At 36.1% G+C, this 17,862-nt stretch overlaps 1 protein-coding gene and 1 pseudogene across 9 annotated transcripts in view; both read right to left on the reverse strand.

Moving 5' to 3' along the window:
• NBEA (neurobeachin) overlaps nt 1–17,862 on the reverse strand; it is a 678,194-nt gene that overhangs the window by 31,121 nt on the left and 629,211 nt on the right. For all 9 annotated transcript variants that reach the window (XM_032314437.1, XM_032314438.1, XM_032314436.1 and 6 more), the window contains one exon: nt 9,367–9,534. In XM_032314437.1, coding sequence (XP_032170328.1) covers nt 9,367–9,534 — 168 coding nt within the window. The remainder of the gene's footprint in view (nt 1–9,366; nt 9,535–17,862) is intronic.
• LOC116574670 lies at nt 509–722 on the reverse strand (annotated as a pseudogene).

The raw sequence follows: 17,862 nt of genomic DNA on the forward strand, positions 1-17,862 counted from the left end.
GATATGCTTTTGCTTCTGGTTTATTGTTATAATAAAACAAGATCATATAAAGCATTACTTTTTAATGCTAGAAAAACAGGAGCAAAATAAATCAAGAAAATAATATCTGCATTTTATTATTTCTTGCTTTACAAACATTAAACTATATAAAAAATTAAAAATGCTATTTTATATTCAACTGCTTCTAATTTGTCATAGAAACTACAACAATAGAAGAACAAACGTGCTTCCTTTTGTTTTAATAATCAGCTGCATTAAGGCTAAGTCTATACGAGCAAAATTTTTAGAATATTTCAGTAAGTACTTAATAACTCAAGTGAAAAAGAGAACCACATTTGCTGTAACTATCAGACTATGTTAGGCACTATTGAGAGAGAGGATTCTGGATTGTTCATTTACATGCTTCAGTGTTTGGTTTTATTCTTTCAGTATAAACCTAAAAGAAACAAAGAGGAGAATTATCCTCTTGCCGAGTACTATTTCTGCCCGGACTGATGAGTTATAATGAGGATATTACATGTCTCACTTAACAAAGGAATGTGAACAGTGAAGATGAAGAGCAAGCACCATATCCTTTGGATAAAAAAAAAAAATGCTCCGTCCCAAACATTTTTTCTTCAAATTAGGTCAGTGCCATTGGTGGCAAGCTCACTCAATTTTTATGTTTAAACTGATAAGAACAGATACTACACTTGATCTTAGCCAAAAGGCCGAGAAGCGATCAATTTTTATGTTTAAAGATAAGTATAAGTCAACTCAGGTAGGAAAAGTACATGTATTTTTCATGTGGCAGGTAGTGGCTGTTCCACCCTGGATGCCTTAAATAAATTTGCCTAACGCAGGGAGCCTGGGTGCCTTCAGCTCAGGTCCTGATCCCAGGGTCCGGGGATCTAGCCCCGCATCGGGCTCTCTGCTCAGCAGGGACACTGCTTCCTCCTACCTCTCTGCCTGCTTCTCTGCCTACTTGTGATCTCTGTCTGTCAAATAAATAAATAAAATCTTAAAAAAAAAAAAAATTTGCCTAACACTGTGACTAACTCAGGGGGAACACAGTAGTGAGCGGGATCATCTTCCTTGCCCCTGGCAGACTGGCCTCCAGAGTCTGCATCCTGGCTACCTCTTGCTCCTCTATCTTCCCAATCTTTTTGGCCAATGAGAGCGCAGGACAGGAAATAGGAAGAGGACGCAAAACTTATCCTCTGGTCCTTCCTTGCTGGGTGCCAGTTTGCCAGTGGCTGGGCTGCAGGCCACAGCTCCACATTGTGGAGGATCATGACCTGAGCAAAACCAAGAGTCGGATGCCTAAGGGACTGAGCCACCCAAGTGCCCATTGGGTTGACCATTAAGTAGTACCTAAGTAAAGGACTTAACCCAGAAATGCTTATGGAATGTGAGAAGAACCAGTACAATGTCCCTGCCTAATTCTCCCCAGTTGAATCAATGTATATAAAGAAATTCAATGCTGGCTGATGCAGGAAATGCAAGTTGGGGGAAGATGGTGGTGGAGGAGGAGGAACGAGAGACCAGTCGTAGTACCGGTGATGACCTTTCCTCACCATCAAAATAAGTTCACATGGAGTGTCTGATCATGGAAAGGAAATAAGGAAAATAATAAAAGTTGAGAAGATTTGCCTGGAAGTGGAATGACATCAAGACAAAGGTTTACCAGGTGGTGGTATAAACATTACAAAATGAAATCATACACTTTTATTAGGCTAAATTCAGATTAAAAAATAGTATTTCATTTATTTGGCAGAACAAAGTACTCTTTTTTGATCTTGACATAAGTGGGAAACAGCAATTTAGATATACTGTATTGAGATTTCAAATGGCTTTAAATAGGCTCATTATCAATATGTTTAAAACCTTTAAAAATGAGCTCCCAACATCTAACTGAAATGCTTAGGTATTTAGATTGAGTAATATCTACTTCAACAAATTGAAGCATGCAATATGTTTTGAATAATTGTTAATTTATGCTAAGGTAACAACTGTGTAATATAACTGAAATCTATGTTAATAGAAGATAAGGAAATCCCTTCCAGCTATTTCTATTACAAACAGCAGGCTGCAATTTTCACCCTTCTTCCTTGTGTAAAATATGACTTTAGATTCTTGTGAAAGCATTTGCTGTTAATTTCTGAAAATCAATAATTAGCACTTCTCAACACTACGCAATAAAAATAACACAAAGACGAGAAAAAGCACATCTCACATAAATGACACACATTCCACTTGGACTAGCTGCATTATTTATGCTTTCCTAGTTGACGATTGATGACCATGGACTAGCTAAGGACTGCAGTAATTACAAGGAGAAAAGATAAACCTAAATTAAAGATTTATTCACTCATCAAAATCAAATGTGTGTCATTAATTTTCTTGATACTAATTTCTACATAGAAACTTCTTTATTCACTGATTCTTTGCAATGCAAGTCTCACTGCTCTGAGTGAGGAACACAGCATACAAACAAACACATCTGAAACTACACTCTTGTTAGTTTTAGGGATTATAAAATTTTTCTTGCTCCCAAACGATTCTTTAAGCTTCAAAGAATACCTCATGTGTCTTTCTACTCCCATAGTTTAAAATGTAGGGGGTTTCTTCCTATTTTATTTTACTTTATTTTATTTTATTTTATTATTTTATTTTTCTTTCTTTTTATTTTGGCATTTGAATTTGCTGACATTTTTAAGTCAGTAAAACTTCCAGCAATTATAGGGAAAAAATGAAGATGGTTTTAAGAAATCTTTATCAGCCATTTTTTTGATTGTTTGTTGCAATCACATCTCAGAATAAATGCCCAGGAGAAAAACCGCGAACATCCCCCACATGAAAACAATCAGGCATCATGGCCTTATAAATGGGCAACATTGTGCTACAACCCACTCAAGTGATCCACAAGGCAGGTGTTGCTATCCCTTGTCAGACAGTAGAAAGGAGTCAGATATGGGGGAAGGAAAAGACAAGGGATAACAAATTCACAGAAGGAATAAGCAATGACCAGACGGCCATCAGTATCATCCCTACAAATACCATCATTTACATCATTAGGATGAAAAGCGGATTCATTTTTCCTTATAAATTTTATGAGCTCATCTTCTAGAAAAGCCAGCACAGTAACTGTTTTGGTTAAAGACACGTCTGTCTTGTGGTTCTTGACAGCCTTATCATGTCAGGTTTCTGTAGTAGCAGGAATGGTTCAGCAAGAAAATAAAGTGAAAACTGAAGGAATCTATCCTACTTTCTTTGGGCATATTCTCACTAAAGCAGGTCCAAAGGAATGCTTTGCTATCCCTGTCAGATCAAAGAAAGAGATAAACGCAGAAAATATAATCTAAGAAGACCAAGAAATATTAGTAACAAGAAATTGGACTAAAAATGCCACAGTTTTATAACTACTGGTAATATTAAAATTTAGTATTTAGTGTTTTAATATTTCCAGCATAGATAAATGTGTACATATGCATTAATAAATAAATATTGCATGGCCCATATGTTCTAATAGTTTGCCAGAAAATAGCCTTTTGTGGTAGGCTTGTGTATATACCTCCCACTGTCGAAGAGAAGTCATTTAAGTCATTTTTCAGTTTGGCAGTATCGACTGCACATATGATGATATAGAGAAATGAATTATTAAAACGAAAGTTCTTCCAAGATAGTACATTTAATTATGCTTTTAGGTAATGATAGCCAGTATCTGTGTAGTGCTTTATGGTTTACAAAGTGTCTTCCCATATCTTTTCTGATATGATCCTCAAATATAGACTTAGGTATCATTTCTGCTGTCATTTTCTAGGTGGGAAAACCAAGGTACGTAAAAGTAAAGTGACTCACTTAATGTCTCATATTGTAACGACTAGCTGTGATAAAACCTATTATCTGACTTCTACCTTTCTATCATCTTTTATTGCCTCTTACATACCATATAATCATACTTTAAGGAAGACAGGCTTGAGTAAGTATATCCATGATTGGAAGATTGATCCCTTTTAGAAACACTTGTAGAATGAAATGTTTTTCACTCATTATAAGAGTATAGTATATAAAAAAAGAATGTGACATTTAATTTGTAATCTCTACTAACCAACTATTGACTATGCCATAATCCCCTAGTGCCTTTGGAACTCTTAACACTGACAAAACAAGTTTTTCTGGAAAGTGGATAAAATAAACAATGAATAAAACGGCTGAGAAAGAGTTCTTTCTTTCTTTCTTTCTCTCTCTCTCTCTCTCTCTTTCTTTCTTTCTCTCTCTATTTCTTCCTTCCTTCCTTTCTTTCTTTCTTTCTTTCTTTCTTTCTTTCTTTCTTTCTTTCTTGAGAGCAGGGGCAAGTGAGGGGAGGGTCAGAGGGAGAGAGAGAATCTGAAGCAGGCTCCACACCTAGCGCTGAGCTCGACGGGGGCTCGATCTCCATAACCTGAGATCATGATCTGAGCCAAAATTAAGAATTGAATTTAGCCAACTGAGCCACCCAGGCATCTCACTGAGAAAGATTTCTTAAAATTTGCCTTATAATTCCTGGAAGTTTTACTGAGTTGAGAGTTTTAAGAAATTCAAAAGCACAAACAAAATAGAAAGAAAAACCTTACAGGTTAAATTAGTGACATGGGAATACACATTAGGTGTCCCTCATTTTTAAGAATCATTTGGAAAGTAAGAAGAATATCATCTCTAAAACTAGTTGTATTAGTAATTACTGTTACTTTAAAATCCCTAGTATTAGTAATTACTGTTATTTTAAAATCCCTAGGAAGTAAAGGGATTAAAGCAACCCCGACTTGAGAATCAGGAGACCTCACCCAAAGCTGACTCTGGCACTACATAGACAGGTGTCCTTGGAAAAATTATTTTATGAGAGTGTTGGCCTAGATGAATGGTTTTTAACTGGGGATGTGTATGAAATGCTTGGAAAGGTTTTTGTTTTTCAAAATAAACCTGCTTGACCCCTCTCCCTGGATATCCTGAGATGCCTATGGGATGGGGAGACGGACAGTGGATACAGAGTTAGATGGGGTTAGATGGATATGGCAAGTGTACCTGAAAATAGTCACGGGCTTAGGGATATAGAAGCAATTCAGTCAAAAGCTTGAAACTCGGTGATAGGTACATGGAGGTTCATCACACCATTCTCTCTCCTTTTATAGGAGAGGCAGAAAAGCTTTCCAGATCTTCTTATACACCTTATACACCTTAAACTTTAATGTCTCAGACAAGTCCCTAGGGATCTCCTCAAATGCATGTTCTGATTTATTAGGTTGGAAAGGCCTGAGAGTCTGAAGTTCTCACAAGTCCCAGGTAATGGTGTTACTACTGGTTTATGGACTATATTTGAGTAGAAAAGAATTAGAACACCATGGGACCTGATAATTACTAACTAGAATATTCTATTTCCTCAGTAGGTCATAGGATGAATGGACTTTCGTGGCCATCATTTGGTAAGTAAAAATATAAAGCAAATCACATCATTTTTATTAATATGTAAAATTAATTTTACATAGAGCTTAAAATTACTGCCCAAATAGTTGAGCTAATCCAAGAAATAACGTGTCTAGAAGATTATGATGTAAGCCAAGACTTAAGACAATTTAAATAATATCTAATATCCAACAGATCTAGTGTTTAGATATTAAGAAAAGCTTTGTACCAGAACTGTTCTGTCATGTTTCCGCCCAGAGGCTGTCATGATAAAGTTTATTATCAGTTACTGCTTTACAAGTATAAAATAAGTTAAGCTGTCATATTTTTCTCAGGCAAAGATCCTAAGCTGTCAGAGAATGTCAATTTTAAATCTGACATAGAGAAGAAAATTATCTGTTATTCTGACCTCTAATTTCTTGACATTTTAATGCCATAATTGCTGTGGTTAGTGCTGCTTCATGAGTTCACCTGTCAAGGAAGAATGAATCAATAACCTTAAGCCATTTCTCAAATTTTAGCCCTGACTTCAAAGCTCAAAATTATATACAGATTATAGGAGATACATATAATTTTTTCACAAGAGACATACTAATATTCATATATTAAATATTTATTGTTTAAATCAGTGTTTAATTTAAGCATCCAAAAAAATCACCTTCCTTAGGCTATTTGGAGTTCAGTATAAGATAACTATAACCTAGGGTGCCTGGGTGGCTCAATGGGTTAAAGCCTCTGCCTTCGGCTCAGGTCATGATCCCAGGGTCCTGGGATCGAGTCCCGCATCAGGATCTCTGCTCAGCGGGGAGCCTGCTTCCTCCTCTCTCTCTCTGCCTGCCTCTCTGCCTACTTGTGATCACTCTCTCTGTGTCAAATAAATAAATAAAATCTTAAAAAAAAAAAAAAGAAACTATAATCTTCCTCAGGTTTTACCTATGTGAAATGTAATGATCTTAATATTTAAAAGATACAAAGACAAACATTATCAAATAAAGGAAATTCATTAAGCTACATAAGAGGGCTAACATTTTGAATAATGCTTTTTCCAAGAGTTTGTGTCCAACCATTTAGGTAGGTATCAACTTTCACAAGACATGGTACCATAGCTAGTCCTCTGGGATCTCAACAGTGATGTTTTCATAAAACGTGCTGTGCCTCCTAGAAGGGCCTCCTCACTGGGAAAATGTATATGTTAAGGGGATGTAAATGGCTACCAAAGAATGAATATACTGCACTTCATTCCACATTATCTACATTATCTACAGAGTTCTCTTGGGTGACAGTAGATGATAAACACTTCTCAGGTTGGCAAACATATGTCATGTATTAATCCTTCTTTATAGAGAGAGCACTTGACGTAGAGGGAGATCAAATGTCTTGGCCAACACTAGACCACTTACAGATTTTAGGTGGGTTCCCATCTATGTGGATTCTTAAATGATAGTGCAGTACTTTTTTTTTTTTTTTCCCCGCAGAATCTCAGTTTTAACTACTAATATGGTAAGAATGGAGAGCTATATCTCACTCAAGCCTTGAATGAGTGGAGGACGTTATTCAGAATATGTTAGGGTTCTGGGGTAGAGGAGGTAAGTGTGGGGAATAGGAAGAAGGACAGTTAGCTCATGTCCCTTGTTACCAGTTAGTCTGCTGTGGCTACAATGTAATAAGCATGTCTTAGCGGTCTTAAGGAGATAAAGTATCTTCCTAAGCAGACTTGAGTTGACAAAGGTCCACGTGGTCAGAGCAAATGTCTCTCTGTGCTGGTGTGTGCTTGGGGCTCTGCTGGCTGGCCGAAGAAAGGTAACCGTGTTCCAGGTGTGTGCTCCCTAAAAGAGTATTCTGAGAACGGATATCAGAGTTTTTGGGTCAGGGTGGCAGGCGAGGAGCTGGGGTAGAAGGACATATCTATCACAGAATGCCTCTGGAAGTTTCTCTGGTGGAACCTCCATATTCAACAATTATGTGCTCAGAATAAGAATGCTAGAAGGAGAGGGTCCTGAACTCAGGCTGCCTAGTGCTTGGCAACTGGCCTCACTATGAGGAAATCAGGAGCAGTAACATATTGTTCAGACCATCTTTATAATAAGTGAACACCATGGCTGAACCACTCTCATCCAATTAAAACTTTTTTAAAATTATACATTTTCATGTAGTATTTCATCCGGAAGTCCTATAATTTGATAAGTAAGTCCCATGCATAGCTTTTTCCCCCACTGTCCAAAGCAAGGATGTGAAATTTTACAGAAGCAGGTATTTTTATAGAATTCAAATAATAAACACAATATCTATGTAAAGAAAGTCTCAATTCTAATTCCATTTTCTTTTTATTCCCATTTATCATTTTACTGACTCTCATATAAATACTAAAAACCTGCATATGTCTGTCAACTGTAATGCTGTCTTGTACTTTCATTACGTACAGTATGCTTAAAAATTATATTTTCCCCAAGAGGATTAATTGCAACTTTCTTTACAAGGACAGAACTCTATACTGGATAAAAAGGTATGATCAGCTATTCAGAAGTAAAAAGGTTTATGGTATTTAAAAGTCAAAAACCAATTTGGAGGTGGTCTTGGGATAAAAGGATAAGCTTCCTCCAATTGCTTTTTTTTTTCCTGATTCTAAAGTTATTGGTTCTAAAAGGAGAATATAATTTGTAAGGTGTTTACGGAACTGGGCAAAGGCGTATTGTGAAAAAAGTAATTAAGCTCAGAATGATCTTCTATAAAATAATCTGATTACAGTTTGTACAGGGGTTACTAAATCAGGCGAATGTAATGGTTTGCAGAGAAAAATCCCTTTTTTCACCCATGAATTTCGTAATAGCTGTCTTCTCTCTCATTCATTTATTCTGCATCTCTGCTCCCTTCTTCCAGCTTCAGGCACAATCCATTTCCTCACACGCACAACATGATCTAACACTGCACCTAATGACATGCTTACAATGTGTTCTCTGACTATTTAGCCCTAAGAGTCCAATGAGCACCGATCTCAAGTCTCTCTCCTCTCTTCTTCCCTGCTGGAAGCCATACAAATGGAGCCATTTTGTTTTTGTAGAGGTATGTAAGAAACAAGTTTATGGATGTAGATTTTTCTTGTAGAGCTTTACTTCCCAAATCTATAAGCTTTCCACTTCTAAAATTAAAAGTAAAAAAATAAAACAAGCATTCCACTGATGGGAAACGTAGACACAATTGCTTGTTTTGCACCCAGCAGATGGCCACTATCGGGGGAATGGAGGCTGGGATGTGGCTTCCTAGCAGCGACACTTACCCAGCAGCTGTTGCTCCGTTAGTCTTTCACCTATCTGAAGTCATTTTGTGCAGTGGGGAAGTGATTTAAGTAATATTTTATATGAATATTTTCACTAAAAATACTTATGCACATAGTAGAGCACATAATTCCCAACTGTTAGCTATAAACTTTCAGGGTAAGAACATACAGGAATAAAAATACTCTACCCTCATCTTTTTTATTGATGTATTTTGGAGAACATTCTGGAATAAAATACTATACCCTCATGTATTTTATCAGTACATTTTTTTGAGCATTCTGTCTGGAAGTCTGTAATTTTGCTTTTATTAAGAAATTGCACACTAGCAGCTTATTTTAATGTGAACAATTCTTTTTCAAATATTTAACTAGGTTTCATTAATAACATGCACAGAGCATTAAGCATTTTAATGAAGATGCTGAAATAAAACAAGTAAAATAGGAATACTGAAGTGCATTACATGTGTCTATAATTCAAGAGAAGAACACAGTGGTCTCATTACTTGGTTTTGACATATAATATTCACTTTCCTACATTTGTCAAAACCCTGAAATTTATGTTTTATAAAAATTTGTGTTTAAAGGAAATTTACAGAGAAAGAGATGGAAAGCCAAATTTGTGCCTGAGAGATGACAGAAACTTTTGGAATAATATGGAACTTAACACCTACCTCCCTGAGCACCGGGTCAGTGATGCTATCCAGGTTCACAGAGCCTTCATAGGTTAAGTAGTGAAAAACATTCAGAGCACGGACGGCTTCCGGTCCTCGCTGTTTGTAGCCAAATATAAGGTCAATCCACTGATGGAGTTGGCAAGAAACAAATTCACTTTCCAGGGCCTGCAATGAATGAGTCAAGAAAGATGTAAGAGACTGTACAAACTTACTAAATCTCCCTTTTCCTTAATTTGAAATACTCTATATAAAGAAGTACCATATACTCTTTGCATTACATATATTACACATTTTATCTGCACGTATTAGATGTCCGGTTCCTAGAAATGGTAAAATAATACAACACAGACCCGACTGAAAATTTTCTTTCAAAATGCTTAACTTTCTTGTGGCTCCATTATGTATAGGACACGATTTTTAAACATTAAATAGATTTCTTAAAAAGACACATTCATGTTTTCAACAAAACTAACTTGAAGTACCTGTTTTAATTTTACAGTAATTTCATTTCTCATTTTTAAATAATTTCATTAGAAACTTTGATATACACTTATTTTCCTGCCTAAAGTCTTCAAATGTAATACTAACACTACTAAAAAGGGGATGCCTTCTCTTGGCTACAAATGAACTCTTGCTTTTACACAGCCTAGGAATCACTGGGCAATTTTACATGTTGGCTAGCTAGTAGGAAATGAATGCAAATTACTGACAGGCAATGACCAGACTAAGCTTCTGTAAAGAGTCAGAAAAAAAAGAAGTCCTTTTCATTGCATAAGAAACATCATAAGCTTCCTGGAGGTATCCTGACATGTAGGCACGGAGTTCTGTTCATACCTGTGACATGAGCAGTGTCGATCACTTTATGGCTCCTATGCCTCTCACTTACTGCATCCACTTGTCATCAATTTCTTATTGATTTTAAGAGCACACTGATTTCAGCAACATGAACAAAAGCTATAGAGATAGCTTCTTAAATTTCAACTAAGTGTAGCGTATTAAGCAATTTTCTAAATTACAGCTGTAACTAAATATGTGAATGAAGTCATTCTATGGCTTCATGACCCTGATTTCTAAGGCGTTGACACCAATTTGGAATAACTTAATTAATAAATGATTTCTTAAATCAGCCCTCTGATAATTTCATTTGATTTTTTAATCTACAAAATGTCCGAATGATACTTTGTAACTTTTCCTATGATCATATTTTACTAGTAATTTTATTTCCCTCAACTTCTTTATTGACTTCTTTTCAAAAGTTTTGGTATTTTACTTTTACCAATTACTGTGGATGTTTCTCATTCAGAAATATAACAGACTTTATTAAAGGTAGTTTCTGTACTAAAACTAAACATAATTCTATATTCTCTATCTTAGTTGTATTGATATAACAGCTCAGACTAGAATATAGGAAAGAAGACTAAAATATAAGAACGAGGTTGGTTAAAATTCTGTATCTGTTATGTCAATACTGTTGATTTGGTCAATGTGTATAAATGATTCTATACAAGCAGTGTAACTAGTTGATAAAGAAAAAAGTCAGTTTAATTATTTAGTAATGTTTTCAGTCCTCAGTACAATAAATGAAAGGACAAAAACAAAAAAATTATGGAGTAGCTATTGTCCAAATGTATTCATGGGAATTCAAAATAGTGAAATCAGATATGCTACTTAAAGAAGATTTTAGGGGCAACGGGGTGGCTCAGCCGGTTGGGTGACCGACTCTTGTTTTTGGCTCAGGCCATGATCTCATCGGTTGTGAGATCTAGCCCTGCCAAGGGCGACCTATTCACCAAGGAGCTGGCTTGAAGATTCTCTCCCTTCACCCCTCTCCACACTTGTGGCATGCTCTCTTCCAAATACATAAATAAATCTTTAAAAATAGAAATAAAGCGTGATTTTACCAACCCCATCACATAATCAGTTAAGCAGCAAACATTTCAAATAAATTTTATTGGTACCACTAGACATATTTGGAAAGTATTGATGAAACTTAATATTATTCTGTTACAGTAAAATAATTATTGACTAAAAGGCCAAATGTAGTTGTGAGAGGTAGAGGGAATAATAATTTTCACTAATTTGAATTTTAAAAATCGATTTGTTCTCTTTTATCTCCATCTCCTACTTTCACTTCCCTTCTCCACCAGAAGCAGTATCTGTGATATGTTTGATGTTTCTCCTCTTGTTTGCCTGTGTTTTTATAAAATATTACTCCTTATATGTACGTATACATATTATGCATGTCTTTGTGATTCATAGCAACGGTACAGGGTTATAGATTTCACTTAGTTTCTTATTGTTTCCATGTAGCATTGCTTTTGAAGATCAGCCCAGGTCCCTGTGTTCATATGAAGTCCATGGTGCACAGAGCTGCCCCCAGCAGTGAGCGCTAGACTGTCTCTAACTCCTTCAGACACAATGCTGGGATGAATGTCTTCTATTGCATCTTATTTTGGGTCTTGGTGAGAATTTCTTGGGGACTCATCATCTGGAGTACGACTGCTATGTCACTGTAGTGGATGTGTACAGACTTAAGGACCCAGAAGTCAGTAGGGCTCAGATGCTCTTCAGGATGGCTGCCCCTGCCTCCACTCCCTCCAGCAGTGCATATAAGGTTCTATATGTCCACACCCCCATCAACTCTTAGTATTATCCAGGTCTCTAATTTAGCCACTGTAAGATATGCAAAACAGTATCCCATTGTTATAGTTCTCTAGTTAACAAGGAATTTGACATCTTTTTAATATAGCCATTTGGGTTTCCTCTTGTGTAGACTTCTTGTTCACATCCTTTGCTCATCATTTTATGGAGGGTCCTGTCTTTGTGTTGCTACTTTGCAGAAGTTCTTTATATATTTCAGGTAATAGTTCCTTGTTGGTTTAAAACATTGCAAATACATCCTCCAAATGTCACATGTCTATGAACTTTATCCATGTTGTTCTTTGTTAAATAGAAATTCTTTTTTAAAAAATTTTTTATTTTTTATAAACATATATTTTTATCCTCAGGGGTACAGGTCTGTGAATCTCCAGGTTTACACACTTCACAGCACTCACCAAAGCACATACCCTCCCCAATGTCCATAACCACATGTTAAATAGAAATTCTTAATTTTGAGTTAATCAAATTTTTTTCTCCTTATTTTTATGCTTTTGGGATTTTGTTTTGAAATTACAAAGATAACTTTCTATAATTTTGATGTATTGGCTTTACTTTTATGGTTTTACTCTCCAAATCATGATCTTTAGTAGACCTAGAGTCTACTTTCACTCATATGTGGTATTAAATAGGGATCCAGTATTATTTTTGTTTATGTAGAAGTCAGTTTTTCCAGTACCGTCTATTAAACAAACACACCTTTCCTCAGTGGTATGTGATGCCATCTTTAGTGTGTGTATATTTGAAACAAAGATATAAAACTGCTAGGGTTTATAGATATGATAATCTACCTAGAAAAAGCAATACAATCATCAGCGAAATTATTAGAACTAATATAAGGGTTGCAAGGTACCTTTTTCTTTCTTTTTCTCCTTTTTTCTGTCCCTCTTTCCTTCCTTCCTCTCTTTTCCCCATGCAACCATCCATTCGGATATGTATGAGTCTCTAGGTCTTTCCACTCTTTTTACTTCTTTTATCTTAGTTATCTTTATTTCTCATGTATCTTTACATTTGGTGAATTTCTTTTTTTTCAGTCATTGCAGCTATTTCTGGACCTTTATTCTTCCCTATAACTTTTATAATAAGTGTACATAGATACATCTTAATTATTTAGAGAAGTCCAATAAACTTATGGATTAATTTGGGAGAATTGATGTTGGGTTTTCCCATCCAAGGTCCTAGAATGTCTTTCTACTAATACAGATTATTTTCTATGTTAAAAATTAGAATTTTCTTGGGACACCTGGGTGGCTCAGTTGGTTAAGCAGCTGCCTTCAGCTCAGGTCATGATCCCAGCATCCTGGGATCAAGTCCCACATCGGGCTCCTTGCTCGGCAGGGAGCCTGCTTCTCCCTCTGCCTCTGCCTGCCATTCTGTCTGCCTGTGCTCTCTCTCTCTCTCTCTCTCTCTCTGACAAATAAATAAAATCTTTAAAAAAAAAATTAGTATTTTCTTGGGATGCCTGGGTGGTTCAGTCATTAAGTGTCTGCCTTCAGCTCAGGTCATGATCCCAGGGTTCTGGGATGGAGCCCAACATCAGGCTCCCTGTATGGCAGGAAGCTTGCTTCTCCCTCTCCCACTCCCCCAACTTGTGTTCCCTCTCTCGCTGTCTCTCTCTCTGAAAAATAAATAAATAAATCTTTTAAAAAATTAGTATTTTCTCCATAAACGATGTGGGAATTCTTGCTTAAATTAATATCCAGACAGTCCATAAGTTTTGATGTAATTATATCATTTCTAAAATTACATTTCATATTTGGTTACTAATGATGTAAAAAAATGCCATTGATTTCTTTAAGGTGATTTTGCTTCAGGCAAGTCTTATTAGTTATAATGACAATTTCTTTATTTTTTCTTACAGAATTGTTCTTAACTTTGACGACTACATTAAACAATAGTGGTGATATGAAGCATCTTTGTGTTTTTCCTAATCTTAACAATTAGTCTTTTTGTAATACACATATATACACACAAATCTCATACATGCTATATCTATATACACACACACACACATATTCACACATTATATTATATATGTACACACTCACAAATATTATATATATACATATATGTGTATATTTATGTATAATTGTACACATATATGTATATATGTGTGTGTATATATATATAAAATTTGGGGGTTAGATAATATTTAACTACTTTTAGAATCAAGATCACACTAGCCTCATGGATGGCTTGCCATGTTTCCTGCAACTACTTTCTAAGAAATGACTTTATTATCTCTTAAAAGTTTGGGAGAATTTACGTGTAAAATAATATGGCCTTCGATAATTTGGAGATGGGAAGATTTTACCATTTACATTTCTTTAAGGCTTTTAAGTCTCTATTTCTTTTGGTGCCAATTTCAACATTCTCTATATTTTTCTCAGTATTTATTTCATCTCAGTTTAAAAAATTATTAGTTCATTCTTGTTTACAACACTCTTTAATTCAATTAAAAAAATCTCTAAGTCTATAGTTATTTATCCTACCCCAGTCTATATGTTAGACAGGCAGCAGAGTGAATCATTGAACACTTAATTATTTAAATAATTTTGCCCCAGCTTTTTTGGGGGGATTATAAAAATTAAATGACAAAGAAACAATAAGATAGCAGATTCAACAGATAATGTCTTGTAGATTGCCTGTCTTGCTAGTCACTATGGGGAGAGAAAAGAAAATCTGGAAAATCTCTTTTCCAGAGAAAAGAAAAGAAAAGTCAACCCTGGTTCTAAATCAAATGCATACCTGAGAAGTGAATTTTAGATAGCCCGTGACAAAAGCATAAAGACCTATCTCAAGCTAAAGGCTGACACTGAGGCTTAACTATATTCTAACCAGTATCAGTCTGTTACTAAATACATGCTATCTGCTTATTTGTTCTTTACAGAAGTATATTTTCTCGTACAAACCCATTTTGGACTCTGAAACAAGATTTTATTGCAAATACTTACAATGGAAAAATATAAAGAAATACTTGATTACTAAGCTATTAGGGTTATAATGGTCTTAATAGCTTTCTTTTCCCTCTACTTGCATATCTAAAAGCAGAAGCAATTGTTTTAAGCCTAGATAAACCAATTCCCAATCCATAATTCTACCCTGGGGATCTGGGAGGAAGGAAATAAAGAGTGAGATTTAAACCAGAGAGGATACCTCTTAGATGGATAATAGTTACCTAATTCTAATTTCCATGTTGTCTCATGGGTATTCTGGAGATAGCTTTAGGATAAAGCATCTCCGAACTTATGAAAAAGGAAACTAGGCTAGGGGTATAAACTCTGAGGAAAGAAAATTTGTTTCTCCTGAATTCTTTTTATTTAGGAATAATGAATTTCCATCTCCTCTTCTAGATTAGAGCAAGAATATTTCCAAGCCTTTTCTCTTATTGCCTCAAAAATTTGCTTTTGATATTGAAAAAATTCTCTAAAGAGAGTTGAATCATGTAGTCAAGCGGATAACCAGAAATCATAGCACGACTTTTTCTGTAGGGGGACTTAAATTATTCTGGACTTGATTTCTTTCTTCTTCTTCTTCTTTTTTTTTTTTTTTAAGATTTTATTTGTTTATTTGACAGAGATTACAAGTAGACAGAGAGGCAGGCATTGAGAGAGAGAAGGAAGCAGGCTCCCTGCTGAGCAGAAAGCCTGATGCAGGACTCGATCCCAGGACCCTGAGATCATGACCTGAGCCAAAAAAAGAGGCTTTAACCCACTGAGCCACCCAGGCACCCTGGACTTGATTTCTTACTGGATGTTTAACCCAGGGGATTCTTCTCCAGTCCCACTAGCCCTACCCTGGTCTTAGCTCTCATTGTTCTCTACATGGGCGACTCCAATACATCTCAACCTCTCTCTCTAATCCAACTCATCTTGTACCCTGCTGGGGGAACAGACTTCTGAAACCATCACACTCACATTGTCCTCCTCTATTTCAAATATCCTAAGGTTCCTCCTAGCAAAACACATTAGGGTTAACTTTACTGACCCCTAAGGCCTTTTCAAACCTTGCTCCCATCTTCCCCCACTAGTTCTTAGGACTTCCAAATATACCTCATTGGCTCCAAGGAGCACAGACAATTCACAGTTACCAGCACAGAGCAGCCCATACAACCTTTGAGTCTCTGTTGCTCCTTTATCCCCTTTGAAAGCATTTCATCCTCCTGCTTCTTTTTCAGTCTTACCCATCCTTCTTACTCAACTGCAAGGTTTGTTTCCTGAGCTCTCCAGCTCACACTCTATGAATTCTTCTATGACTTTCTATGATACTTGAAAGCCATACCCTCCTGTTTAATGGAGTAAGATAATGTATACACATTTACTTGTGAAAATCAATTTGCATATAAATTGGAAAGTGCTATACAAACAAATGGGGTTATTACCAATTAGCACTTGTTTCAAACTGGCAACACTGTATCCTCAATTAGAATATAAGTTTTTGAAGATAGGGATCATATCTAATGCTTCTTTTCCATTTGTCATAGCTCTTAACCTAGTATTAAATAATAAATATTTAATAAATATTATTGGTTAATTAATTAAGCAATGGGAAAGATACGTTGGTAACAAGAAGGAAGAAATGTCAGGGGTGGTAAAGAAGCTCATTCATTCATTCAGCGAATATTGAGTGAGCATCTGTTATGCCCTGACACTATTCTAGATTTTAGGGTTATGACAGTAAATAAAAGAAACCAAGATCCCTGCTCAGCAGCGTCTACACTATAGTGGGGGGAAATCAACACAACCCCAGATAATTAGTAAGCTACAGAGCATGTCAGAAGGTGGTTAAGGGCTAAAGAAAAAAGAGTAAGGTAGGAAAGAGAGTTAAGGAGTATGGATGGATGGATTGGGGGGGGGGGGGGACTGCTAATTTGGCAGAGGTGGTCAGAGAAGGCTTCTTTGTGTCTGTGACAATTAAGGACCGCAATGAGGAAAGGAACTACAAAGATATCTGGGGTAAGAGGATTTCAAATGGAGGCCAACAGCCATTCATTCATTTATTCATTCAACCCTAATCCATTCATTATGAAGCACCTATTATGTGCTAGATAGTTATTTTAGGCAGGAGATACTATGATAACCAATACAAAAGCTCAGATCTCTAGGAGCATGCCCCATTGAAATACAGATAAACAAGGTGAAAATACTCTAATCTCTCTCCAGCCCCAAATTACTAACTATCTACCCCAGAAACTAGCCTAGGAGAATATACAGATGAATAAGGATTCCATGTCCTCAAAAATATCAGTCTGGTGGGAGATAAACATGGCAGCTTGGGCTTTTCCTGGGCTTAAACTCTAAGCTGGCAATAGGCACTAAACACCTAACCCCATCCCATTTCTAGCAGAAATTACTAAATATAATGATGCATCTCCACTGCTTTATCCATCACCAGTCTACACACTTGTCCTCTACCATTGACTTGCCTGTATAGGACTAGAGAAATCTGAGAGAAAATGGTCACAGCTAGGAAGCTGCTGAGCGAGGCTATTGGCTTGAACTTTGTTATTTTTTAAAATTATTTTTCTTTAAAAAATTTTTTTTATTTAAATTCAATTTAGTTAACATACACTGAATTATTAATTTCAGGGACGGAACTTACTGATTCGTCAGTTGCATCTAACAGCCAGTGCTTATCACATCATGTGCCCTTCTTAATGCCCATCCCCCCAGTTACCCCACCCCCACCCCCACATCCCCTCCAGCTACGCTCAGTTTCTTTCCCATAGTTAAGAGTCTCTGTGGTTTGTCTCCCACTCTTATTTTACTTATTTTACTTTTTCTTCCCTTCCCCTACATTCATCTGCTTTGTTTCTTAAATTCCACACAGGAGTGA

This window comes from Mustela erminea, chromosome 15, assembly GCF_009829155.1.
Source record: "Mustela erminea isolate mMusErm1 chromosome 15, mMusErm1.Pri, whole genome shotgun sequence".
NCBI classification, from domain to species: domain Eukaryota; kingdom Metazoa; phylum Chordata; class Mammalia; order Carnivora; family Mustelidae; genus Mustela; species Mustela erminea.